Source organism: Amblyomma americanum, chromosome 7 (genome assembly GCF_052857255.1).
Source record: "Amblyomma americanum isolate KBUSLIRL-KWMA chromosome 7, ASM5285725v1, whole genome shotgun sequence".
Taxonomy (NCBI): Eukaryota; Metazoa; Arthropoda; class Arachnida; order Ixodida; family Ixodidae; genus Amblyomma; species Amblyomma americanum.
This window is the reverse complement of record NC_135503.1, coordinates 8,188,159-8,214,489: the sequence shown is the minus strand read 5'-3', so window position 1 is coordinate 8,214,489 and position 26,331 is coordinate 8,188,159. Positions and strand designations below refer to the sequence as shown.

General features: G+C 48.6%; 3 protein-coding genes and 1 long non-coding RNA gene across 4 annotated transcripts; 2 read left to right on the top strand and 2 right to left on the bottom strand.

Moving 5' to 3' along the window:
• The first annotated feature begins 413 nt into the window (after window positions 1-413).
• Window positions 414-6,665, top strand: LOC144096928 (tetraspanin-33-like). The gene is made up of 4 exons (XM_077629739.1): window positions 414-683; window positions 3,017-3,341; window positions 4,239-4,395; window positions 5,815-6,665. Exons 1-4 carry the CDS (start codon window positions 444-446, stop codon window positions 6,158-6,160), a joined length of 1,068 nt encoding a protein of 355 aa, XP_077485865.1. The 5' UTR covers window positions 414-443; the 3' UTR covers window positions 6,161-6,665.
• A 2,060-nt stretch (window positions 6,666-8,725) lies between these two features.
• On the top strand, window positions 8,726-14,301 carry LOC144096927 (tetraspanin-33-like). Its single transcript, XM_077629738.1, has 4 exons — window positions 8,726-9,054; window positions 9,470-9,794; window positions 12,555-12,711; window positions 13,681-14,301. The coding sequence occupies exons 1-4, from the start codon at window positions 8,800-8,802 to the stop codon at window positions 14,048-14,050; spliced, it is 1,107 nt and encodes a 368-aa protein (XP_077485864.1). The 5' UTR covers window positions 8,726-8,799; the 3' UTR covers window positions 14,051-14,301.
• A 1,255-nt stretch (window positions 14,302-15,556) lies between these two features.
• Window positions 15,557-18,624, bottom strand: LOC144096926 (uncharacterized). Its single transcript, XR_013306871.1, has 2 exons — window positions 18,581-18,624; window positions 15,557-15,719 (listed from the first exon to the last, which is right to left on the bottom strand). It is a non-coding gene; the product is annotated as an uncharacterized LOC144096926 (long non-coding RNA).
• A 21-nt stretch (window positions 18,625-18,645) lies between these two features.
• Window positions 18,646-24,652, bottom strand: LOC144096932 (uncharacterized). The gene is made up of 5 exons (XM_077629742.1): window positions 24,375-24,652; window positions 22,035-22,114; window positions 21,429-21,512; window positions 18,724-18,760; window positions 18,646-18,659 (listed from the first exon to the last, which is right to left on the bottom strand). Exons 1-5 carry the CDS (start codon window positions 24,532-24,534, stop codon window positions 18,646-18,648), a joined length of 375 nt encoding a protein of 124 aa, XP_077485868.1. The 5' UTR covers window positions 24,535-24,652.
• Between the last annotated feature and the right edge of the window lie 1,679 nt (window positions 24,653-26,331).

The window sequence follows — 26,331 nt, the reverse complement described above, 5'->3', positions numbered from 1 at the left end:
ACAAGTTTCCTACTTCTGTATGTGATGGATCCAGTGAAACCTAGTACGTGCCTAAAGTGGCTAAGGAAGACGCAGAAGTTTCGCTGATGCAGTGGCAGCGGAAATCTTTCTGAATTCTATTTTCTGGCTACTGAGGCTCAAAATTCATCGGTAATCAAAATATCCAATACAGTGCACGTATAGCCTCGTTGCCATTTTCAGTCACCAATCTCAGTTTCTGATTTCGTCTTAATTTAGACCACTGAATCTGCATTCCTTTATTTTTTTCTTACCTAAAAAACGTTTTTGAGAGTCTGTCAGTGGCCGGCTGTCTCATGGCCAATCCCCCGTGGTGGGTAAGCGCCATTAAATTATTGAGGACAACAAAAACTTAGAATCATGTACTATTAATTCAGAAAGAAAGAAGAAGGCGCCCTGTACAAAGACGCGAACAAGGCGACGTCATGGTTTCACTGGAAAGCGCGTGTTATTTCCTTTTCTTCCGAGTGCTTAATACTCTTTGGTATCTCAGGTATTTGTGGCGGTCCAGCGCGAAAAAGGTGCCAGAGGGCAGAGGGGTACGAGCTGCAAGCTGCCCAGAAGACAAGGAAGAAGAATCGTCACAGGAATTGCGGTGCGGCAGCGACATGCAAGACCGCGTCAGGGTGTGGGAGCAAGATGTCGACCTCGACGTCGATCCCCTGGTATGTGTTGCCGCAGCTGTATACCGGTGCTATCCCAACAATCGCCCGGTTGGTTTTAGGATTAGGCATGGCGCTGCTGTGATTGCATGAACCTCACTTACCTGCACATGTTCGTCATCTGTGCACGAGGCACATCCTTCTGAGGTGCAGACATGAATGCAGGACACTCTGGAAGCTATTTTACGTGGAAAACCTTCGGTGCGATGATGGGCTTGCCGGGAGAGTTTTTCCCATCTGATGGCCACGTTGTCTGGTATCAGGAGACACAGCAATTTATAATGGTGAGCAGGCTTGTCTAGAGCGCTCGAACAATCTGTTTCACAGCAAATAAGCGTAATCTTAGCGCATCTGCTCTGTTAGGAGCAGAGAATATACGCCGATGCCGCTTTTATACCTGGGCTTACTGCGCCAAAGAGCAAGCATTGTCTACGAAACCCAGTATCTCCTTAAACAGGCAGCACCATTTGCTCCATAGAAAACTCTAGACAACTATAGTTTGTGGCTCTATACATTCCACCGACAAATCCTATTTGTGCCTGTGTGTGTGCGGCGCTCTGGTATGATGGTTGTCCTTATCAGGACCAGCTGCTCGCCTTTCACTTGTGCGAGGGAATGCGCGAACATTGGAAATTTTTGAATAGATAATTGAGTGTCATTTTATTCGATTTGCTGAAGGAATCAAAAACGCAGTGCGCGTTCAATATTATGCACCGCGAATCAAATCCGATCTCAAGTTTTCGAATAGTTTTCGCGTAATTACCAAGGCGGATTTAAAGTGGTGGCGAAGGCTGGGCCGAAAAGTGGTTTAGCGCGACTGCAGCACAACCAGAGGATGGGGGGCAAAACACTCATATAAAGAAATGATAAAGCTACAAAATTGGAATGTAATCTGCCAATAGAAAAAAAAATATATTAGCACCTTGTTTTATGAAAGAGGTAAGTCATTTTATTAAAACCTGGCAAATTTTGTATTTTTGCAACACTCTTGACCTGCCCCCTATTCATGAGTGTGCGGTGCATTACAGCGCGTCTTTGCAGGCCTTGTTTCGATACCCGGCTAACCCGGCCACGCCAGTGTCTGGAAGTGTTGCTGCCTTTCTATGCTGCCCCTCCTTTACCAGTCACTTTCATTGCGTTCCCAATTGCACATTAACAAGGCCATAACTAGCAGGAACTCGAGCACACAAGGCGAGCACATTTGACTGGCAAAGGTTGGGGCGCGCTGAAAGGCAGCAACCTTCGAGAGGTACGGGCTCGAAAACGCGGATTCTACAGAAAGACCGCTTTATAATTCGCGCCAAAGCATACGTGTGCGTGACGTCATTCTACGTCACGTTTGCGTAGTTTGCCCCCCAAAATTCAGGGGGCGCTGGAGTGCCCACGAGCCGCCATTTTTTGGACCAATGGGCGTCTATGGAGCCTTCGCTACCAGTGTACATCTACCTTGTAATTACCACGAAGTTCGTGTCAAGCAACCGTATAGTCTAGTTCGAGAGGCATTTCGAACACGTTTCCCACTCCGACACTGCACAGCATGCTGCCGCTATCCGTCTTTGCGGGGAAGAGAGTTCAGCGCCGCGGCGCAGTCCATTTGGGTGGCGGCGTTCATAATGCTCATACTTTGGCGTTCAACATTTGGCGTCTAAGGGTTTATCCAGGTATAGGAAACCTTCCCCTCGTGCCCGATATCGCTGCCATTTGTTTAATAAAAGGTAATTTCCCTATGACTGACTTCGTGTTGCGTGTCTCCTACTGGAAATCAGTGCTGCGCCTTATTTCGACGGATATAGCTTTAATTCTACGATTTATGGTTTGGTTTAGTTTATGGGGCTTAACGTCCCAAAGCGACTCAGGCTATGAGGGATGCCGTAGTGAAGGGCTGCGGAAATTTCGACCACCTGGGGTTCTTTAACCTGCACTGATATCGCACAGTGCACAATTATATATTTATATAGCGCCGCCACTAGCATTCGCTCTTTAGCGTGAATATTCAATTCAAACGAATATTTGCACAGGTAGCAAATAATCGCACAATTATTCGATTCGGTAGCAAAGCTTTCCTATTCATAATCGATTTGGTTTACGAAAGGACTATTCGCACACACCTGCTTACTGCTTTCAAAATCCTCCCATCCCCCCTCAGCTTGTGCACATGGATATGGAACTCGTCCATCCATTCGTCCGTCGTCGTCCAGTCAGTCAGTCAGTCAGTCAGTCAGTCAGTCAGTCAGTCAGTCAGTCAGTCAGTCAGTCAGTCAGTCAGTCAGTCAGTCAGTCAGTCAGTCAGTCAGTCAGTCAGTCAGTCAGTCAGTCAGTCAGTCAGTCGACCGCAGGTTCGCTACCCGCTGCTGCTGTTCAACCTGGCGCTGTGGCTCATCGGGCTGCTGCTCATGTCCGTGGCCACCATGCTGCTGGTCAACTCGGAGTCGAACGCGGCCGACGCGGCGGCGCTGGCCAAGCTCGACCTCTCGGCGCTCGTCGTCACCCACGTCGAGGTGGCCGTGTTCGCCGTCGGCCTGGCGCTCTTCATCGTCACCTTCTTCGGCTGCGTGGGCGCGCTGCGCGAGAACACCGTCCTCCTGCGCATGTACTCCTACGTGCTCGGCGTGCTCATCGTGGCCAGCGTGTTCGGCGGCATCGTCGTCTTCTTCATGCCCGGTGAGGTCATCCCCGTGCTGCGATGGAAATATGTCACCGAGCAGCTGAAAGAAGCCTGACGCTGTTCGTCTAGAAGATAAGCACGGTCGCATCTTAATTTCAAAATTATTGGGCTAAAACATAATTAACCAATTCCGTAGAGAACTAAGAAGACACCTACATGTCGTGAAAATCTGCTTAGGCGCACTATCGGGAACAAAAGTACCTGACCCCCCCCCCCCCCCTCCCCCCGTGCCGCAAGGCATGCGGGCGACAGGTGAAGGGGTAATGGGGGTGTGTGTGTGTGTGGGGGGGGGGGGGGGGGGAGGGTGTCAGTTTAGTTTTGTCCCCGATGGTACATGCATTCAGTAGGTACCGGGAACGGTGGGAACATAGCACGAAGTACAGCGAGTGGCAAGCTCGGCTAGTCGGTACGGATACACATTTGAAGAAACCACAGCGCACAATACAGGAGGAAGCGACACGTAGCGCTGTGTGTGTCGCTTCTTTCTATGCTTCGTCTTGTCCTGAGCGCTGTGGTTTGTTGAAAAAAGGAGCACAGCGTTTGTCAAAAATAGGCAGGCCAAGTGGTTCGCTTTTTAGCTACGCGGTGGCTCCCTTCAGAACCCACGGAAGTCCTCGGCCAGGGAGGAGTGTGAGGGCGATATTCCCGTTCACCTTCGAGGTGTTGAGAACACTGACGATGCAAAAAGAGCTCTACTGCACGACCCAGGAGTAATCCCAATGAGCTGCATATTTTTGACGAAAATTACGTATACCAGTATGCTGCGAAGCGATCTCCATGTTTTTGTTCCACTGACTACTGTTGTTCTCTGGAGCGTATCCATGAAACGATCCCTCGAGCCACGACAACTCTGCAGCGCAATAATGATGACACCGCTGAACTATTCTTTGCAGGAGAAGTGCGGAGGGTCATCACGCAGACCATGACTCTGTCCCTGGTCATGGCCTACCGCGAAACCTCCGAATCTGAGCAGATCGTGGACGCCCTGCAGAGGCAGCTCCAGTGCTGCGGTATGACCGATCTCAGGTTCAGGGACTGGAACAACAACATGTAGGTGGCTCGTATCTCGTGAGGGCTTCTACCTCTATCGCTCCAGACTTGCTTCGTCTGGCACGATATGCAAAATTTTGAGAAATCGCTTGAGTGGAAGTTTATACATAACCAGAAATTCTGAAAAAGCTCCTTTTCAGCCGGAAGTTGTTGATATGAACGCACTTTTTTCATACATCGGAAGATTTTACTATAACAATCAATATATCCGCAGACGTCTCCTCGGTAGGCTTGCATTTTTCGTCCTTAAAGTTACTGCCATCGTCAAAAAACGTTCCACACTGGTCTTCTATGGTAGGCTTAACTGCTGGATGCCAGCTATGAACAAAATTTAAAAGAAATATTCTGCTGCGCTTCGGAAGAATGCACCATTACCTTCAGTATTTGCATAGCAGCATCTTACAATGTTCCGTAGTTGCCTCACATTTGAAACCGATATCCAAGAATCCTGGACTTGTTGCGTTCCTAAACTCAAGCCTGTTTGACGCTGATACACACAGTGCTGCCGCTAACGTGAATGAAACATATGGGCTGCGAGATTGAAGTTAGAGAAAACAGGTATGCCTTCTACTTCCTACTAATGTCCGTAATTTAAAAAATCTAATAGCACTTATTCGCGGGCCAGTTAGTTTAAAGCCCGATTAGGTTTGGCTGCGAGAAGTGGACGAGCACAGAGAATAAGAAAGAGGCAAGATAAAAAGAAAGAGCGTCATGTTCAATTCAATTCAGTTTCCTTCAACATCACGGAGATGTTGGCTGCGCCAACAAAAAGCCAGAAAAATTGCGTAATATCCATGCGATGCGATGTTGTCACCGGGATCAGGCTCATGAAAATTTATGTTGCGTCCTCCTTATTTTGGAACCATAGGAAAAAGTCTAAAGTCCGAAAAACGCCTTGAAATGCCACTTTCTGCGACTGAAATGTAGACAAGGACACTTAGAAGAGAGAACGGAGTATGCAAACACATCACCGTGTTTGTCTTGTGTGCTTATTCTGTGTACTTGATCAGTTCGCGCGCTCAAATTCCATTCAGGCTTAATTATATTTTAAATCCACAGCGAGAGATGCCGGAAATGCGCGACATTTCAGAAACCAAGCGGAACTGCAGAAGCTAGTGGCCAGGCAAGGGAGGGACAGCTAGTGCTCCCACGATGCTCTATGGTTGGGTGGCGGACGTACAGATGTGATGAATCCTCGCACAAATTCATAGACCATGTAGTTGGACAGTCAAGGGGCGTGTGCAGGAGCTGTTGTTTGGGGGCTTGAGTGCGGGGGAGAGAGGCCATGTCGGATTTTAGGTGAGATGAACGCATTCGTCTGTAGCTACCAACACAGGGCAGCTTCATCTTTCGAGAACATGTGGTGTGGTCTTCCCCTCGACGTTTGCACACCCGTGCAATGCCTCGCGGTGGTTTCAGCTACTTCAGCTGCCGCGCCGACAACCCGAGCCACGACCGCTGCTCGGTGCCGCACTCGTGCTGCAAGACGAACGCGACCACCGTCGGCCTGCAGAGCCTCCACTGTGGCCGCGGCGTGCTCAACATGACCGACAACCAGGCGTGGCACGTGGTCCACCTGCAGAGCTGTCCGGACGCCGCGCACCGCTACCTGAGGGAGAACGTGACCATCATCGGCGGCTGCTGCCTCATCGCGGCCATCATCCTCTCCTTCGTGGACATGATGGCCAGCTCGGTGATCGGCGAGATCGAGACCATCCACAGGATCTACGGTCGCATGCGGGTCGCCAGCTTCCAGCGCACCTAGCGGGGCGGTGCGCGCAGCAGCACACTTCGCGCTGACCGCGTCGAGCGCGAAGATGCCCGACGACAAGACAGTGCTGACTCTTCCTCCTGACTTCTTCTGCTCAGCTACTACTCGTTCTTTTTAGGCTTACACTTAACGGATCTAATAATCCGACGCGTACGTTTAGGTTGCTTGTGCTTACTCGCTGCCTGGTGCTTGTGTTTATTATTTATTTTGCACATACTGCAATCCCCACTGGGGATTTTAGCAGGGTGGTATTCAGATAAGTGAACACAACGTTGATAACAAAGGCAATGGACGCAAGAACAAATTAGATTAACGCAGCTTGAACATTTTCAGAAAATAAGCATAGACAACACGTCTTTAAATACTGGAAACATTCCTGCGCGGAAATCGTGAACGACGCGCTGTATTTAATATAATTAATGTGCACCGGTCCACTGTGTTGTGCCTTGTGGTTCACCCCCGGCAGGCGTCGTTGCCATCGGTGCGCGTTGACGTTTTGTAGTCGCCGTATTATCCGTAGCTGAGCAATAAGAGCTGTTTGCACTGCGTGGCCATGGGGGCGTGGCCCCTGCGAACCTCGCAGTGCGCGCTCTTATTCTCGCCCCCGAGGAGGGCGAAAAGAGATTTTCGTTTTCTCCAATCCTAGAGGTGTGGAGCACTTCTCCGCAGGATTTCCCGAATGCATTTCCTCGTGTGCGTGTGTTTTTCCTTTCCTTACGTCATTGTCTGTTAGTGCTGCATTCTACGAAGCGACTGTATCTGCTAAGCCCCCAGTGGTAAATGGACGCTGACGACAAGCTGAAGTTAGCTTATATCTATAAACAACCGTATTCTAGCGATACAGACGCTACTTTCACCGACAACAGGTCTTATAAGCAATAAAAAAAAAGTAAGATGAATGTGTCCCCTTCATCCGCTTCTTTTTTCGAGGCGGGGGGGGGGGGGGGGGGGAATCCCAGAGGCTACGCCGTACTGTAGTTCATTTTCTGTGTAGATGTCACGAGCTTGAATTGAGTGGCGGAAAAATGGTAAAATATGGTCTCAGCAATAAATGGGTCTTCTGCTCCAGGGAAAAAGATGACGATAGCCAGAGAGAACCACAGAATCGACTTTAGTAACAGCAGAAACTGGAAGTAGTTCTCCGCAGTGTCCCTTTAAGCTAAAAACGATGCCGGAGACTGAAGCACGTGCGCCTTATCGTGAGTTTCACACAAATGGCATCATTAAACAGCTCTACTGCATTCCATATAGCTTAAGTTTCAACCAATGAAAACAACACATTCTGGTTGTACATTTCCCCTCAACTGCCCTAAACGCAGAAAATGACGGGCAGACTTCATGACCGCTAACTGTATGCAATATTTTTAGTAAAAGCTTCCGAGCTGCACGCTTGTCCTATTTTGAGTGTCCCGATGCCCGAGTGCTGCTGATATGCAAGCAGTCTTGTGCTTCTTAACTATCCAGAGGATATCGAAAGAAAGCTGCGTACTTAAAACTCCAAGAGAATCGCTTTCCATTTCGAGCCTCGGCGCGGACATTTGAAATGGTACTGAAACAGGCTTTGTGCACGATAGTGAATGCTGCTGCCTGTAAAGCGGCGAGACGATGTGCAAGTCTGGATAAAACATAAGGTGAGCCCCGAACACGACAGAGGAAACAAGCTAAAGAAGGTGGGTTGACTAAACATAACTGCACAGAGCAGGCGCTCCCATTAGCCAATAGGCGATCGGGATTGTGGTGTATGTGTGTGTGTGTGCGTGTGTGTGAAACATTTGATGGACATACTACATCGAGGTTAACTGGGTGGGCCCTCATTCCAGGAGCCCATTGACTTGTGCCGCCGCTCTTGCTCGGTTCACCAGGCAAAGCTTGTCTTCCGGTTGCGGGCTGGGCAGCGCCGTCTCCCAGTACTCAGTTGAATTTCGTCATTAATTCTCTCAGTATCTGGATTGTTCTGGCATGCCCGCACCATGCGGTATTGGTCAGCTACTTCGCCGCAGAAGGCGCAATGCGGATCGTACGAATTTCGGAACATATAGCTGAATTTGACTAGGTTGATAAAAGTGTTTGATCGCAGTTCTAGAGGGATGGACATGCCTCTCTGTGCACTGCTTCTTCGATGCCACAGGTGACGCGGTTGCATTTGGTCGCGTGTCGAAGCATGAGGTCACATAATTCCTTAAGAAACACGAGGCCTCCTTTCAGTCGCCAACTATGGGACCTCCTTCTGCATATCAGTCTGTACTCGTCAACTAAATGACTAATATATACATATTCTGAGAAATAGAGTAGGTGAAGCGGGCGAGAACGTAGTTGACCGCCAAAAACATGCGCAGGGAAAAGCATCTGGTTGCTTCCAGAAAATAAATCCAGCACCTAAACTTATTGGCAAGGAGACAAACTTTGAAAGCTACAGCGAAAGCTGGAAGCCGCTGAAAATCGCCACCACCATCACCTGGGACAAATCAACGTCATGCTCCGGCCCTACAAAATCGGCCCATTCCCCAAATCCGGTCCAGTCGTGCCGTGGCCACCTCGTGGACGCGCGCCAAGCACGAGCCGAGAAGAGCAGAGCCGAGCCGGCCGCCGCCTTGCTTACCCCGCCGCAGCGGAGCTCGCCGAAGCCGAGGAGAATGCCGCCCGTAGTGATCGTCGATGATGATTCGCCCCCGGTGCGCAAGCCGAAGACGCCCGCCTACAGCGCCTCGTCAATCATGCACTCCGGCCCTGTGCAGTCGGTCAAGAGGAAAGCCCCCTCTTCTCCGCGGGCTTCGCCGCCCAAGAAGAAGGTCAAGAAGGAAGGGGGCAGCGTCAAGCCCAAGAAGCCCCCCGTCAAAGGGGGACGCAAGCCGGACGAGGAGGCATCCCTGCTCGACGTCAATCCAATGGTAAGGACGTGCAGGGGCCACGTAAGAACCGTCGTCCATTCACAACTCGCGGCATGGCTCCAAGATCCAAATCTTTTCTATCAGTTCCGGACGCGTGGATAGGCGTGGATGACGTAAGTGCTATACGCGTCATCGCAGAATTGCAAATCTGGTCACTTGATGCCAAGTTTAGTCATTTTAAGGAGCGCTTATCTGTTCGAAATATCGCTGAGTGGATGGCTGCCGTAAGACGCCAAGCATTGGATTAGGGCCAAGCAGAATCATTCGGTCGTTCTCGCACCAGCTTCTCATCAAGGGTACAGATCCTCATCTAAGGATCGGCTGGCAACTCGAGCCTCATTGCGGCTCACGCGGTATGTTGCATCTTTTGTCTATCGCAATCGGCGTGCCTACTTTTTCGGTGGTGACTCCGCAGGTGCGCTATCCGCTGCTGCTGCTCAACCTGGCGCTGTGGTTCTTGGGCATCCTGCTGATGGCAGTGGGCGGGGTGCTCTACGTGAACAGCCTGGAGGCTGACGAAGGAACGGACGTGCTGAGCGACCTCGACTCGTCCACGTCCCTCATCTTTCGCGTCGAGGTCGTCGTAAGCATCGCGGGCGTCTCGCTTTTCGTCGTCTCCTTCTGCGGCTGCGTGGGCGCACTGCGCGAGAACCGCTGCCTGCTGCAGCTGTACTCGCTCGCACTCACCGCCATGATCGCGGCCCACCTCGTCTTCGGCGTCGTCATCTTCTACGTGCCTGGTGAGCGACCCATCGGTATGCTTGAGAGGCGCTTCGGACTCCCATGCCGCCAGCCTCACGGCAGCGAGGCGTTTTTACGATGCGCTCGCCTCCGTGTCCTCCCTTCATCTCCGTGTCCACGAGGCTTAGGATTATTTGGCAGTTTATCCACTCATGTCTGACGATATTGTTTACGTAGTCTTTCTTGTTTGCATGAACCCGACAGCTGTCAGGCGTCAGGCTATAGAGGTCACCCCAAGCCGACGACTGCGCGTTTACACCAGCTAAGTCTTAGCGATTCAAGTCCGCAGGAGTGCGAAGACGTGCGCAAGGAGACACGACGGTGCCATTACAAGACTGGTTTCCATTTCTCTTCTCCGCTTCCGCTAACCCGACTTTCCACTCGGCAGCATGCATTTTCTGGGCGTTTACGTGAGCCCGACAAAAGTCGGGTCGAGTAGGCTGTCGGGATGATAACCGGTTGTCGTGCTCATGTATACGCTAGAGGGTCGAGCTAAGTGACCGTCGAGTCGATATGGGCCAGCCCGACTGCAGGGGGAGGGTTGACTCAGCCCGGCTCGGTTTGAAGAAGCATACCGCGTCGGCTTAGCGCTCCTCTCCTGCCTCCTTTCTGGTCTGGGTGCGCTATGCAAGCCTGGGCGTTCCTCCTCCTCCTCCTCCTCCTCCTCCTCCTCCTCCTGCATCCGCGCATGATTTGCTTGCTCGATGCTAGGGGTAGCGGCGATCTCTGCCCGACAGAAAACGGGTTCATATAAACGCTGTCGCGTGGGGCTCCTGACTCGACCCGGCCCTGTCGGATTCATGTAAACAAGGCTTTACATGTACCCTGCCAAGCGGATCGGGCCGTGCAACCTACCCAGTGCAGTCGAGATGACTCAGCTGGGCCTGAAGGTCGCTCTAACCAGTCTAAAGGGGTAATGGGGCCGATGTGACATCCGCATGCAGGTGGGAGCTGCAGAAGGGGAACGGAAGGACGGAAGGAAAGAAAAGTGAAAGAAGGGAAGAAAATATTAGGCGCGTGGCGAACACTGGCAAACACCGGTCCATAGGACAGTGGTGTGCTCAAATAGTTGGACTGCTTTTTTGCGCTTTTGTTTATTATCAACTATCACCACCACCTATCCTCGCAAAAGCAGATGCCACCAGCTTACTCTTCGTCTTATGCTCGAGCAAACGGCCATGGCCCGAAGATGTCAGCAAAGATCAGGTTCTTTTTCTTCACCTCGCTACTTCGAGCTGCACGTTGGCTTGGCGCAGGACGCGTAGCAGACAGTCTTGCAGACGATGGACGGAAGACCCACTGAGAATGAAGGAATTGAACTTTATAATAACAGTTCAACAAAAACACAGAATAAGATACACACAAAAGTAACAGACGCTCCACGCACAGCTACCAAAGCTGAACTCACGTCTTCCCATGAGTCGGGGTTGTCTACTTCGCTGCTCGAAGCCTGACGAAAAACCTTTCTTTTTTTCTCCGGCGGGTGCGCCGCAAGCGCCTAGCGCTAACTATGCACTTTTAACACAGATATGCCTATGAGAAAGTTAAAAGGGAGTAAGCTCTGTGGGATTAAAAGGGAGTTAGCACTTCCTTTCGTAAACGGGAATGCTGTAGAGGGCAGCTTACTCCGTTCTCACACCTTTCTGTTTAGAGTGTAGCGGCCTTACAATGTATAAGCGTCGCGACCGCTAAAGGGCAACTGCACAGGTTTACCAAATCAACGAGATGAAAAGGGTCGAATGTGTGAAATTGCAGGTAAAGCATGCGAAGTCCTTTTGGACAAGCATTCGAAATGATGACATCATAAATTCAAAATTGGTTTTTGAGGAAATTAATGATGCACTAACTGTCTCACATATCTCGGTGGACACCCGAAGCACTCCATTGTAGTAGTAGTAGTAGTAGTGGTTTATTAAAAAGGAAAAAAAAAGTTAAGGAAAAGAATCTTGCCGGCCGCGGCAGTTGCTATCTGATACCTTAAGCACCCGAGCTGCAGCTCGCGGAGATGAAAGGGAGAGGATCGAACTGCGCCGTAAGGGAAGGGATAAAGGAGGGATTGAGAGAAGAAAGGAAGAAAGAGGTGCCGTAGTTGAGGTCCCCGGTTTAATTTCGACCAATTTGGGATCTTTAACATCGCACAGCACACGGGCGCCTTTTGCGTTTCGCTTTCATCGAAACGCGGCTGCCGCGGCCGGGTTCGAGCCTGGGTACTCCGGTTGAGTAGACGATCGCGTTAACCACTGAGCCGATTCAAAATCACGACGCCCTTCAAGCTTCTCCGCAGCGCCCAACGCCAAGTGGCGGGCGCATGATGACATCAGCGAAGGTATTGGTTTACATTACCAACGCATAAACACCTGCCTTGAAGGAAAAAAACCCAACGCCACCGAAGGCAAATCCCGCCGAGCGTTGTTTGGCACCGTCCAGCGAGGCGCGGCAGGGCATGGTTGAAAACAGCGGTAATTTGAAATTATACCTTACATGACGTCACACCAAACTTTCTCGCACTTCTCTGGTGCTTTGAGGAGAAGCGCGAAATTCAATCGTCGATTACGTCACTATTTTAAATGCTAATGCTTTAAAAAAAAACACTTGGCATTCTTTACCTACAGCCTGTACAGATTTGTATCCTTGAATATTGTGAAATTCTCAAAAAGGTACGCAATTTAATTTTAGGGGAAGGCGTTTAAGGGGCTCCGGGTGAGTGATCTAGCCGCCCATTGAGAGTTGATTTCCGTGTGTCTGTACATTCTTCGCAGGAGGAATCAAGAAGGTGATAGAGAAGACGATCACCACGTCGCTGATTGTCCACTACCGCGACACCACGGAATCGGAGAGACTTATAGACGCGGTTCAGCGCAAGCTGAAATGCTGTGGCGTGACGGAACGCAGCTTCAGGGACTGGGAGCTCAACATGTACGCAGCCTCCGCTATTCCGCTTTGCTTTTTTTTTGCGTTTATCTAGGGCGCCTATCACTGGCGTACTTCAGACGGGTGTCCGTTGCCCGGTGTAATCCCGATAGAGATACGCAGAAAACGCAACTGCCTCTGAGCGGGCAATCCAGCCGCAGAACTGCTGGTTGGGATCCGGACGCATTGCCACTTGACCTTAACATAAAGCGAAAGAAGATGCGCGCGCTGCCGCTGTGCTGTGGCTGCATTTCAGGCCACGCACAGCCATGGCGAGGACGGCAAGTGTGGGCAAGAGTAATGTACTGCTAGATGGAGGCAGTGGATTCCATTAAGGTGACGGGCATGAAGATGATGTCTGTGCTTTGCTTTGTCGGCCCGGGTTGCTTCGTGGCTGTTACGTACAAACAGAATAAGTGTGGAGGTGATCGACTGCGCATCGGTGGAATTAGCCTTTCCTTGCGAGAGGGTCCATTGCTTTCCAACTAGACTGACGCTGAAGAATACAGGAACCAAGCGGCCGGATATGCTGAAGTATTTGTTCACTTTCTCGGTTATATAAACGGTGGTAGCTAGCAATTCAGTCGGTGTAGCTTAAGTCTACAGGGATCACATTTGATTCGGACAGTACAGTGCACGGTCGCTGTCACCGTGAACACGCAAGCGCGTTCTTTTCTGCGCTTATAGCGATACTATTACCGATGTTCAAGTGAAGTTCAAGAGAACATACGCATACGAGATGATGCCACACTACCGCAGGTGACGCGGGAGTGAGAGAAAGAAAAACTTTTACAATGAGCATAGGTTGCAGCGATTCACGGAAACATGGTGCATGCGAAATGCACGCTGATCCGTGTTCACGGTAAAGATGGCCACCACTGCACTCCGCGTCCTTAACCATGTCTCGCCGTTGACCAGATCGCTGCGAGACGCACCGTGGCTGAGCGAGGAAGTGAGCGCGCTCCTGCGCCGCAGGTACTTCAACTGCACGCACCTGAACCCGAGCTACGAGCGCTGCTCGGTGCCCTACTCGTGCTGCAAGACGAACAAGAGCGAGGCGGAGAAGCCGCCGGGCGCCGACCTGACCGCCAGCCTGTACTGCGGCCGCGACGTGCTCAACCTGAGCGACCACGACGCCTGGTACCGCGTGCACATGGAGGGCTGCACGGACGCGGCCAACCGGTACATCAAGGAGAACGTGATGATGCTGGGCGGCGGCTGCTTGGTCGTGGTCATCGTGCTTAGCTTCATCGACATGATCACGAACACGGTCATCGACGAGATCGATTCCATCCGCAAGTTTTACGACAAAGTCGAGGAGGCCATGAAGAAGCGGAAGAAGTAGCACCCATGCCGCCCTCACAAACTTCCGTGTCTGTCTGTATGCATGACAGAAGCCAGCACACCATCGAAACCAAAAAGCATAGCACTGATACGCCGCTTGCATCGAACGGTATTTACCAGATTGAATACTAAACGTTTTGACAGATTTGCCGGTCTGGTTAGGTTTGGTGACATAATAAGCTCTTACACATCTCCAACCAAGAAACTTATTGGAAACGTCAGCCGAAACGTCGAGTTTTATATTAGTTTTTTGGTTGAGGATGTGTAAGAGTTTATTATATTTACCAGATTGTACTTTTAACTGACCCCCCCCCCCCCCCCTCCCCACACTCATACAAACACGCACACACGCACACACGCGCACACGCACGCATGCACACACACACACACACATTTATGGTGCGAACTAGCGTCTTTTTGTCAACCATTGCTCTATCGCTATTTGTTGGGTTGCAAATCGTATGTTGCTTTGTGCCAACTTGCAAACGGGGCAAAAAAATATATATATTTCACAAAACACTGACCTTGGTTGGATGCTTCCACCATTAGTGATTTTTGCCAGCAGTACTAAATTGTATCTTTTATTCTGGCTTTCTTGTGTCATGTGAATTTTCAAATCGCATAGTGATTCCGTGAAGCCTATGGTGTTGATTTCGCAAATTCTTTGCTTTCAACATTGTAATTTCCAACTGTTTTGACAGTTTGGAAGAAATTTGTATGTGGCTGTAAAAAATTAACCTTTTTTTTTTTTTTGCTGGCGAGAACTATCGAATTGGCTTTCATGAGGCCTGAATGTGTGAATTAGGCCGAACAATATTTGTTTCGAACTGAAATGGTTGGTTGTGTGGTGCAGGAAACTGCGCGCAGATTTAGATCCGCAAAAAGTGGAGCCGAGAAAAAACGCCGATGCTGTAAATCAAGAGACACAGAGCACGATTTGAAGTTGGCCTCTATCTATCGGTTATCGCATTGCAATAACAAAGGCACAAGCTTCACTTAGAACGGAGCTTTTGCAAACTATAAAAGGTAAAAAAGAAAAAATTAAATGCAGATGTCGCCACCACTTGCCGTTTTCGCAAGCTGAATAAGCTCCGTGAAGAGAGTTTGTCACGGATCTCTGAGTTCAGGCTACACCATCATCTGTCATTAAATGCTGATCAAGGAGTCCATTTTAGCATCGACGTCACGAGTTTAAATGGTGGGGCGTGGTGAAATGTTCATCTTTAAATAAAATTTCCACAGCAATGTACGCGTTGTTTGGTCCACCAGCATAGCCAGAAACATCCTGGATAGCCAGAAAGGGCCGTGTAATTTATTTATGCTAATCAAAAAAATTAGATGGCCTTGTTCTCAGTCTCCATCCAAAGGCATAGCTGCCATTACATTTTTTAAGAACTGTGTGATGAGTACGATCAGCTGGATTCTTCGGCGCACCTTAGAATTCGGTTGGCTTCGACGGCCGACGGTCACAGGACCCTCGGGCTGATATATCGTTGTGTACAACACGTAGAAAGTCGGATAACAGTGCTGTTTAATTGCTTTAAGCGCTCAGATATACAAGTGCCGGCAAGAGAATTCTGTACAGAAGAAAACGCACAATACGTTTATTGCTGCTAGACCACGTGTTGCAGTTTTTTGTCGCCTACCGGAGCGTTGTCGAGGAAGCATTTCTGAAACGTAGAACACAGTCAGACTCCCTTAAAAAAATAATATTCACATATCCGGGGTCAGTGACCGCATACATAAAATGCACTTTTGGTGTATATCCATAAAGTCCCTTGGCTGAAGGATGTCGTATACCGTCAACCTGCTTAGCCATCTTCGTCGACTGGCTGCTAGCTCTGGTTAAACTAAGACTGATTGGTTGAAACCACGTTTACTCCACATTAGATTGCGCCGAAGGCGCTACGGTGGAAGGGGTTAAACCAAGCGCGCCGAGCTCATGTCGCTGAGTCATCCCAAGCCCGGATTGTTTTACGTCCCCGCCGGCGATTAACTCGACACTGATCGGGAACACTTTTTCCGTGTCTCACTCTGTCATTGTCACGCGTTGTCAAAATTAAAGGGCCCAAGGGCATTGTTTCTAACAAGTTTAACGGCCGGTGTTCTTGAAGCAACCGTGGATGTTCGAACTAGTGAATAAGTGAGGACGAAACTGCCCCACCTCCAAGAGGGTTTGAATGGTGGCGATGCACACGGCACGGTCCAAAAGGAGAATCCTTCTGCTGGAAACTCCTGAGAAATAGCGCACACATGCTCGTACTGTGTTGGAGCTGTAGCCGCGCGATTCGCCCTCTCGCTCTTCCCCCCTCTGTGCTCTCCGATTGGATACAGCGCCAACTAATGTAAGTGATTCTGAGCCTTTGCTGACATCACGTGGCACGCGGGTTTGATTGGCGCGTACGTATCTGCTAACATGAAAGAATGAAGTCACCAAGCCTTTTCTTTTTTTTTTCTGCCGTAAACTTCAGGAAACCTCCACGTCGAGGCTAATCTCTTAAGTGGTGAATAAATAGCACGTTTGCCGTTTCAGTGCACCTCGGAAGCACGCCCAGAGCACTCACTGTACGAGCAAAAACCGAACATTCAACGCCTACAGGGCGTGCAGAAGATGTACATCATTCACTTGCGATAATAAAACAAGTTCTTGTAGCAAACTGGCGACATCAGCTTGTCCCTTTTTGTCGTTATTGTTCGGACGTTTGCATGGTGGGTTGTTCTTTTCCGCTTTTTTTTTATATAAGACATTACTCTTCTGCACTCTGTTGCTGCCGCCATGGTAGGAAGCTGCTCTTGATTTTTTAGTTTGCTAGTAGGATTTATCGCTTTCGGTAACCTTCTATTATAAAATTTTCATAGAGGGCTTTCTTCGTCAGCTACCAGTTGTTCAACCGTTGTCGGTAACGACCACGCCCATTTAGTCACGCCATCCTGACCTGAGACTTCGCTAGGAAGGCCATAAGTATCATTGGAAGTGAATAACCGCGAAACTCGTTCTTTATTTTTGCAGTGTTAGTTTACGGTGTTGTACTGGATGGCTGCTCATTAATAAGCCCCAAAGGTTCAAGCATGGTCCGTTCGGACTTGACATCGTCAGGCTTTTTGCACACGCTCCAATTTAAGCAGCTTTCATGCCGCTATGCTGATTCGACTGGGAAGACCGAGGCTCTGGGACCGTGGCGCCCTGATCTTTCCTGGCGCAAGGGTCCGCTACAAGGCATTGTGAATCAACAGCCCCGAGCTACGCAGTTGTCCCGCAGCACGCGCCCCGGTATCCCTCACTCGTAAGTCCCCGAGTCTTCGGCGGCTTTCTTAACCACGCAGTGTTTTCATCTCACACTCTCCGGCTTTGAATACAACATACTGAGTATTTGAACTCATATTTACATATTCTGGATTCTTCATGTCTTCCATAAATTTAATTTTTTTCGTTTTGCAAACACAGAGAAGACATTAAAAAAAATATTCGCTCAGTGGGTAGAAGTACAATGCAAAATATTCAGCTCCAAATACTGGTTTTTGATTCTTTCGCATTTCTGTGTAGTGATTCGAGCAGTTACTACGTATTTACGGAAATTTGAGACTGGGTGTTTACGTCCGCTAGGACGATCGCTAACAAGAAAAAAAAAATAAAACCTGACATTCGCCGCCATGCGATCTTACGTTCTGCTTATGGGCAACGGTTCAGTGCAGAAATTTCTGGTTTCGCCTTCCGACTGGTGTGACAGTTTTTTAAACGAGAAATCTTTATTCAAAATGTGTAAAAATGCAACCTATAAGGTAACGCACATCCGCAGATGATTAATTGGTTTGTGCGCAAGGCAGACAGAAAAAAAGACTTGAAAAATGTATTTAATGAGATTGGTTTAAACGGCGATTTCGACTCAAAAGCACCCCAGAATGCTACCTAAAAGGGAACTTATCCACAGGTGTAAACGATAAATAATTTTCTTGGTACGAATTCTTGGTAAAAAGAAAAAAGAAGAAGTCTAAATTTGAACCACTGCGCTACGCATTCGAAAACGCAGTACTAAGCCATTTCGCCACATGAGCAACGGGAAGGGGGGGGGGGGAGGAGAGGGGGGGTTAATTGTTGTCTTACCCGTTCTCAAAAGTATTGCCGTATATTCGCGCATGCTCAGAACAGCAGATCGCGCGTTGGCGGATGTCTGGTGGAAAAAAGACACCCCTTCAAACTACGTTCTTCCCTGCCTCATGCTTTGGATCTGAGGGATCCAAAATATAGCAACGGGCAACGGCTAACATAAGGCGGCGCAGAGAGGGTAGATGGGTAGGCTGTTGGGAGTGAGTGAGAGGGGTCCAGGAGAGCGCGGAGGCCAGACGGAGGTAAGGCTGAGTTGCCTTTAACATCTGCAAGATATCGTGCTCTGAACAGTGCTTTAGAGACCATCAGTACTGGCACAGGACACACACTTTTCTGTTTAAGGAGGCTGAATTTCTTTTCGAGAAGCCTTTGGTACAAAATAATGTTCATTGAAAATGAAAAAGAAAATGCAGAAAACAAACTCACGACAACAGTCTTTACGTCATTCTCGTGTTGTCCGAGGAACTTCTGCAGAATAATTAGCAGGCGAATTACAAGGCAATCGCTACAGTAGAAAGATGTCATAGGGAAACAAACGTGAACGATCTCCAAGGTTCTTTCGAGCGCACTCACCTTGACACCTGAGCTGAGCATGCAGATCATTGTCTGTACGGAGGGGATAAAGCGAGAACGTGTGTATACGTCAGCTTGCAGCCTAGTAGTCAGAGGGCATACTTGCACAAATGAGCATTTTCGAATTGATATCCATGCTAAAAATAATACCAATCAATGTTGAGGTCACATCTTCCATCCCGACGTCGCCGCAAGACCGAGCAGCAGTCACTTTCACGTGCTTTTGGGACGCTATCGGTGATAACTAAGCCGACCAGCGTGACAGCAAGCAAGGTGAAAGCCGAGTGTCTGAACTGCGCTCAAACGTGGAGATGCTGCGATATTTCCCATGTACCTGCCTGTGTTCGAGTGGTTGCGAACTTCGCGATGTGATGTATATGCCAGTCGGTCAAATCAAATAAAATCAAATCAGTTTATTCAAACATCCTGAGATGCTTAGGGGCACGGACAAAAAGCCAAAGGTGACTTGACGAGGTCTGTGCTCCTTACAAGGCATACAGTGGAAAACGCGGAATGTTTGAAATACAGGCAGTGGATCAGCACAAAATGCAGCTGTCCACAAGTCTGCCCATTTCTTAAAGATGATAGAAACCTGAGAAGAACAGATCTCCGACAAAGGATCTGACGCTGAGAAGTAGCGGATGCAATGCATTCTTTCTGGTTGAAGAGGTGCGATGGTGCGGCCTGTTGCGTCTGCGTTTGAATTTCCCCTATAGGCGATGCCTGCTTTACGGGGGAGGACGTTGTCAAGAAAGGAAAGGCACGGTGAAGGTCACTGTATAGGAGTCGCTGCAGGCGGACATTTGAATCCCGTGGTGAGAAAATGGACGTGAAAATATGAGGAAAGAAATGCAGGTACAGAGAACTCCGATATAAAGGATACGAAGTAGGTCAGCAGTCATTGAAAATGGTAAAAGCGTACAGTAATTCTGTATTTTTTTAATGCGAGAGCATTACAAGCCTCATCCCCTAAACAAAATAAAGCGTCTTCGGTAATAAAATTCGCCCATTGGCTGGACGGAAGTGACGTTATTAGAGCTGAAGTCGCAAAAGGCATCGACAACTTCTAATGCTACCGAATTGTCGGAACATAATGTAATTGGGTGTCTTTGTGAATTTACTTCGTAATGTTGAAATGTTGATCAATCTAAAGTTAGTAGTGCAACCATTACATGCCTGAAAGATAGGAGCACGGTATGACCATTCAGTCGATCATTAATCGATAAATGCCACCGGTATACCACCACCACGCTCACCTCAATTCTCTTCACATAAGACAACAACAGCATAATTTTCTACCTTGTGGACACATACTCAGCAGCCCTGACCACCACCAACACTGTCAGCTATGCGGCGTCTGCCTAACAAACGCACAGGACCTGCTCACGCGCGGCTGTCATCGCAAAATTCTGCCCCACTACATGCCTTATTCCTGGGAAAGCTGGGTCACTCCTGCTGCTGCTCTACTTCCAACACCCTGGCCCATTGCCCACATCGCCCACGGGTTTGGTAACAACCCCACCGCACGAAGCTGCAGCCTCAACTCGCCGACTTCAGACAGCGACTCCGACCTGGGTCGCCCAGCAAAGTGCGTTTCGATAGAGAGAACATGTCTTCTTCTCTCTTCTTTCGTCCCTGTTGTGTAGCGCATTACTATGTCCTCTTTACAGCGCTAGCAGTACATTCCTCTTTCGGCGAAAAAGCTAGTGTCTGTGTGTGCGCGTAGCCTACATGCTACAGAAGCACCCTCCACGCACCTTCAACCTCGAAAAGCTCAACTACCACCTTCTTACACACCTCAGCAATCAAGGAGGCCTGCACCCACCCCTGCCCAGCTCCTCCAGCAGAATCCTCGCCCACCAGAATCCTATTCGTAAAGTCACATCGTGTGATCCGCTGCGCATCCCCCCCCCCCCCCCTCTCTCTCAAGCGTGCGACAAGGAGAGTGTTACCGCTTCCTTGTACTTGCGAACTTGTGTTTTACACTGTGGCATCTCTTTGCGTACTGTGACTCCATGCTTTTTGTTTAAAGTTGTACAGAGCTTGCTATACAAGAAATTTTAGTAGAAAATTGGTTTTTGGGGAAAGGAATTGGCGCAGTATCTGTCTCACATATCGGCGGACACCTGAACCGCGCCGTAAGAGAAGCAATAAAGGAGGGACTAAGAGAAGAAAGGAAGAAAGAGGTGCTTGGTTTCACGAAATTCGGCGTCTGCACAGGTCCGCATGCAGAGGAGGTGGGGATTGGCTTTTTACCTTCGTCCATCGACATGCAATCTCCTGACCTAGTGCTGTGACAGCAGTCTCTTTAAGATCCCCCATCAGCCTTGGCTCGTCGGTCCATCTCACGGTGGCACTGTAACGACTAGGCGTATGACGTCACACACCCGCTTATTACTGTGCCAGGAAGGACGGGTGGACCGAAGCGAACTTACGACAGCGCTGAAACTCGCAACATATGTCATGGTCTTCTGGAACGTTTTTGTAACTTAATTTGCTTACGCGCACAATAGGCCTTAAGGCTCTTATTGACATTTTTTTTTCTTTTGCATGAAACCAACAGCACTAAACGGCTGTGCGTGCAGTCGTGATTACATGGGCTCCAGCCAGGCTGACAGCGGGAGCCCGACCAACACACAACAGAAACGAACCTAAGTGACTGAGTCTTGTAAACGATATCGCTAGGAGATATACCACTCACCTGTCCAAACTCTCCATTTTTCCAGCAGTCCCAAGAGTTGCTGGGGAACCCATTGCTGAGCGCTCTGCTTACGCATTCGATACTCTGAGGCAGGAAAAGGAGGAATGTACAGTCCGATGATATGATCCTTTGTTCGCAACATATAAACCACCACAGACGCACATTCAGATTGCCCAAGCACATCTGCCTTGCGGCGTAGTTAGATGAAGATCTCGCAGGACAGGGTTTCGGGATACAGCAGGGGAATCTATGAAGATGACTGTAATGTGGCGTTGCGACTGCCGGAGTCCCGCGCACTGACGGAAGGAGTGAAAGGGGGAAAGAGAAAGTGCAGGTACATACTAGGGCAAAAGCCATGTCGAAAGAGTGCCTTGTTGGGGTTGGAAAATGAGAGGACACCGGAAATTGAAGTATCCGCAGGGGAAGGAAGTCTGTTACCCTCACACATTCGGGGGTTTCGAACTAAAAGGGGTTCGTGAGCAAAGAACTAAGCGGCTCGAAAGCCCGCCCTGCGGCTTAGCCCACCCCCACTAATTAGCGGCACTTTATGCTCTCACGCACTGAACATAGATGCATGCACTGGAACTTCAAGGAGTGAAAACTTACAGTGAAGTTGGACCAGTTGTTCTGCAGGGACTCCAGCATGGGTTCGATTGTCTTCAGGTGCCAGGCACACTTCTCGAAGCCTGCCGGACAGCAGTTATGCGTGCCAGTACGTCATAAAAAAAAACGCAGATCAGAGCGAAAAGTGCAAAGATCCTGCATGTATCGTATTGGCGCCAACTTCAGCACATGACGCTACTGTTCTATTGTCATTTCAATGCCTGTCGCTTTGTTGTCATGCCTATTAGACGCTTTTGTAAAGTTTGGTATTTTTCATTTTGGGATATGGGGAAAGAAAAGAGATTTGCCGCCAGTTGCTCTGCCAAAATCTATTATGCAGATATGGCGAAGGAGCCTTGAGGACCCCTTCACAGTGTCCAAACAAACAAATTAGGTAAGGTTCTTCTGAATTCGAAGCTGTATTGAACTTTTTTTTTACACTCAGCCGAATAAGTTAGTGATACTTGCACCGCTGTCTAAACCGCCTTTCCCATGAATGAACCCCTGTCAGGTCAGTCACCGGAACTATACTACTCCATGTAATTTACTCAGGTCCACAGGCTCTGGCTAAGGCTAAGGATGAGGCTAAGCTCAGAATAAGCTCAGACTCTGTCTAAGGCTAAGGCGATGGCTAAAGTTCAGGCTAAGCATCTTGCATCGCTGAAGCGTCGTGATCAACACAAGGTATCATCTGTCCTTTCTAGCCCTTGTTTGTGTTTATGCCAGCTGATATGTTGCCCTACCTCACCATGCACCAACTAAGTTCAGTCAGAGCTTTAAATAAGTGCCTTGTAAATGCACAAGATCTGTGCAATTAGTATAGCCTTCAAGAAAAGTTTTTTGTAGCCCATCTTTACTAATTTCCAAACGCTGCAGGTTTGGAAGGCCTCGGCTAGAGTGTAGTGCTTCTAGTAATTTCAATTTCAAAAACAAAAAAATTGTGGAGCCCGTGTTAACTTAAGGCCGTGCATCCTCAGAAATCAAAATTAGGTTGCATAGCGTGGCCTGTAGACGCCATTTTCACATCGCTTGGCTATGTTAGTCTCAGAAGAGTGTGTCCATAGCAGTTAGTAGGTGTGCCAGTCTCCGTTCACTGGTCCCTGGGAAATAGCGCACAACTATGCATTACGTACTCGTGCACGGCACTCAATGGAAAATTCAATGGATCAGCATCCTTCTGCCTTAAAACTCGGTCAGTACGGGCAGTGTGCCATGGAAATGCTTTGACAACTATTCTGAGGTCGCCATGGCATCCATGACTGACAGTCGGCTGAAAAGCTGCGCCACGTCAGATATCTCGAAGGCCGTGCTCAGGTGATGCAGTCCTTTGATTCTGATGAACGGAATAGACGAAATTTACTTCATTTACTACTCCATATACGGAGTAAACTAATATGGAGAATTGTGCTAACGTGAGCACAAATGAGAGGGTATGTGAGCGCGTTTATAACCTGGAACTCTTCAAAGAAAATTTGAAAAACTTCCTTCTGCTCTTGATCCGGAGTTCCCGGGTTCGAACCCGACCGTGGCGGCTGCGTTTTTATGGAGGAAAAACGCTAAGGCGCCCGTGTGCTGTAATATGTCAGTGCACGTTAAAGATCCCCAGGTGGTCGAAATTATTCCGGAGCCCTCCACTACGGCACCTCCTTCTTCCTTTCTTCTTTCACTCCCTTCCTTATCCCTTCCCTTACGGCGCGGTTCAGATGTCCAACGATATATGAGACAGATACTGCGCCATTTTCTTTCCGCAAAAAACCAATTATTATTCCTTCTGCTCGACGCGTTACTAAGCGCCAAATGACGGGAAGAAGGATGTGATGGCCGTGGTGTTTCAGTGTGGTGGTGTCCGGACAAGCGTCGGGCATGAAAACGATTACAGCTCACATAATAATAATAATAATAATAATAATAATAATAATAATAATAATAATAATAATAATAATAATAATAATAATAATAATAATAATAATAATAATAATAATAATAATAATAATAATAATAATAATAAATTGGTTTTTTGGGGAAAGGAAATGGCGCAGTATCTGTCTCATATATCGTTGGACACCTGAACCGCGCCGTAAGGGAAGGGACAAGGGAGGGAGTGAAAGAAGAAGGGAAGAAGGAGGTGCCGTAGTGTAGGGCTCCGGAATAATTTCGACCACCTGGGGATCTTTAACGTGCACTGACATCGCACAGCACACGGGCGCCTTAGCGTTTTTCCTCCATAAAAACGCAGCCGCCGCGGTCGGGTTCGACAAAGAGCAATTTTTCGACCCGAACAGCCTCCTTGGAACCAGTTGAAGGAGCATTGCAAGCTTAAGCCATCCGAATCGTCGCGCTTACCTGGTTGGCAGGTTGGCTTGAGATCTTCAAGCCTGACAGCAAGTAGCATAGCCTTAATCTCGTTCACGTTCACCAGCGCGTTTTGCACGAGGCCGGTCAACGCGACGAGCACAAAGCACGCCACCGCCTGAGCAGGGCGTTTGCGAAACGATTTTGCCATTTCCCTGAGACGGCCGTCGCTGTCCTTGGGACTACCACGCGCGGCGGAGATCACAAGAAAGCTCTGTGAAGGCTCCTCGATGATTATTTAAGATGCGAACTGCACGTGTGCTGTATAACTGGCGCGGAATGAATAGTGTCTGCTGGGCAACAAAGCCGGGCAATGAAAATCTAGTACATCTTGAGGAAATTAAGCACAGCTGCCGGCACGTATTAGGGGCTTTTGTTTTTGGTTTTGAATTTATTGTTTTGCTAATTTTTTCCTCGGTGTTTATACATTACAGAGGGAACCGGGGTGAATAAGAAAATGAAAATCAATACGTCAGAATAAAACGTTAATCCACGGAAGTTCTTGATATTGAAAGATTAAATAAGCAATTCTGAAAACGTCCGTTAGTATATTGGACCCAACACAGAGTGGCTGCCATTGCACCCTTGCTACCATGCTCGTGGGAAAAAAAAACAGACTTGTATGCAACGAGTTGCAACTAAACTATTACTTGTAATCAATTACATTTTCTTCGAATTTTGTAAAGCATTGGTTACTTTTGCAAGGTGTAACGTTCTCGGTAATCCAATTATTTCTTTCAAGAATCGATTACTAGCAATATATTACTTTTTTTTTTCCAGAAACAGGTTAAAGCCAGTCGTAGAACTTCGAGAGCCTGAACTCGGCTGCAGACATTGGTGTAGCACGAAATTCCCTCGAGTTAGAGCGACAATGTTCAAGCTGCGGAGCGCACATGGGGGCCTGGACGGCCTGCATTTGGCTAGCCCCCTCTTTCTCGCTGCGCATTTCGCATTCCACCACGACGGCACAAAGGAATATCTTGTGTTTTCTGATCTTGGGCTTTGTCCCCTCACAGCGCTAACAACAGCGAAGCACGACGCTTTTCGTAACTTCAAGGTGGTGAGCAAGGTGTTACATTTATTTCCCTACGGCGGGTACAGAGAGGTGCTCATCAATTTTGCTACTGATGTGCTCACAAGAAAATCTGCAAAAAATGAGGAACAAAGCTTCGAAAAGTAAATTCTGGTTAAATAACAAACGTATATATTGCAACAGCCTTCTAGAACAAGCCAGCCACACCGGCTCACTCTTGTTCGTGTATATTTATGCTGTTATAATCATATGTGGTTGAAAAATAACATAGTAGTAATCAAATACTTCTCTGTAACTGTACAGATACTTTTCATGGACTGTGATTTACCACTGAAATCCTTTACATTTACAACTGGTATTGTCAGAAGAAGTGATTGTTTTCTGTAACTGGAACAAGATTAGTAAAAACTGTCAAGGAAAGGTTTTTGTACTGCATGGCAATTTCAACTATATAGTGGTGATCAGCGCTCTTCCATCAGCGATGAGGCTGAAGGATGATTTCGTCATGCATTCCTGGATGGTAATCGAGTTGATGAAGTATTAACGCGATAGCGGTGCGGCTCCCGTTGTTGATGACGATATCCTCAGGCTTAATGGCACATACCCACGGTGTGCGGAAAACCCGGCGTCGTCGTCGGTGCGTCGTGAGCGAAAAAGCGGGTAGCCCACCTGCCACCTAGGTCACGTAACGAACAAACTGCCCAGCATGGCAGTTAAATTAATGACTGATCGCGAAAGGGTGCTCGGGAAGAGCAAACTGCGGCTCAGAAGCCTCATCGGTGGCTGTGTTCGAAACAGCCACCCGCTGGGGCAGTCGCGTGTCACTTAACCGCTGCGTCAGGAGTGGCATGAGGACTTCCCGCAATCTTTGAATGTTAAATAGAGAATGACCGTTACCCCATATGCGGGCATGTA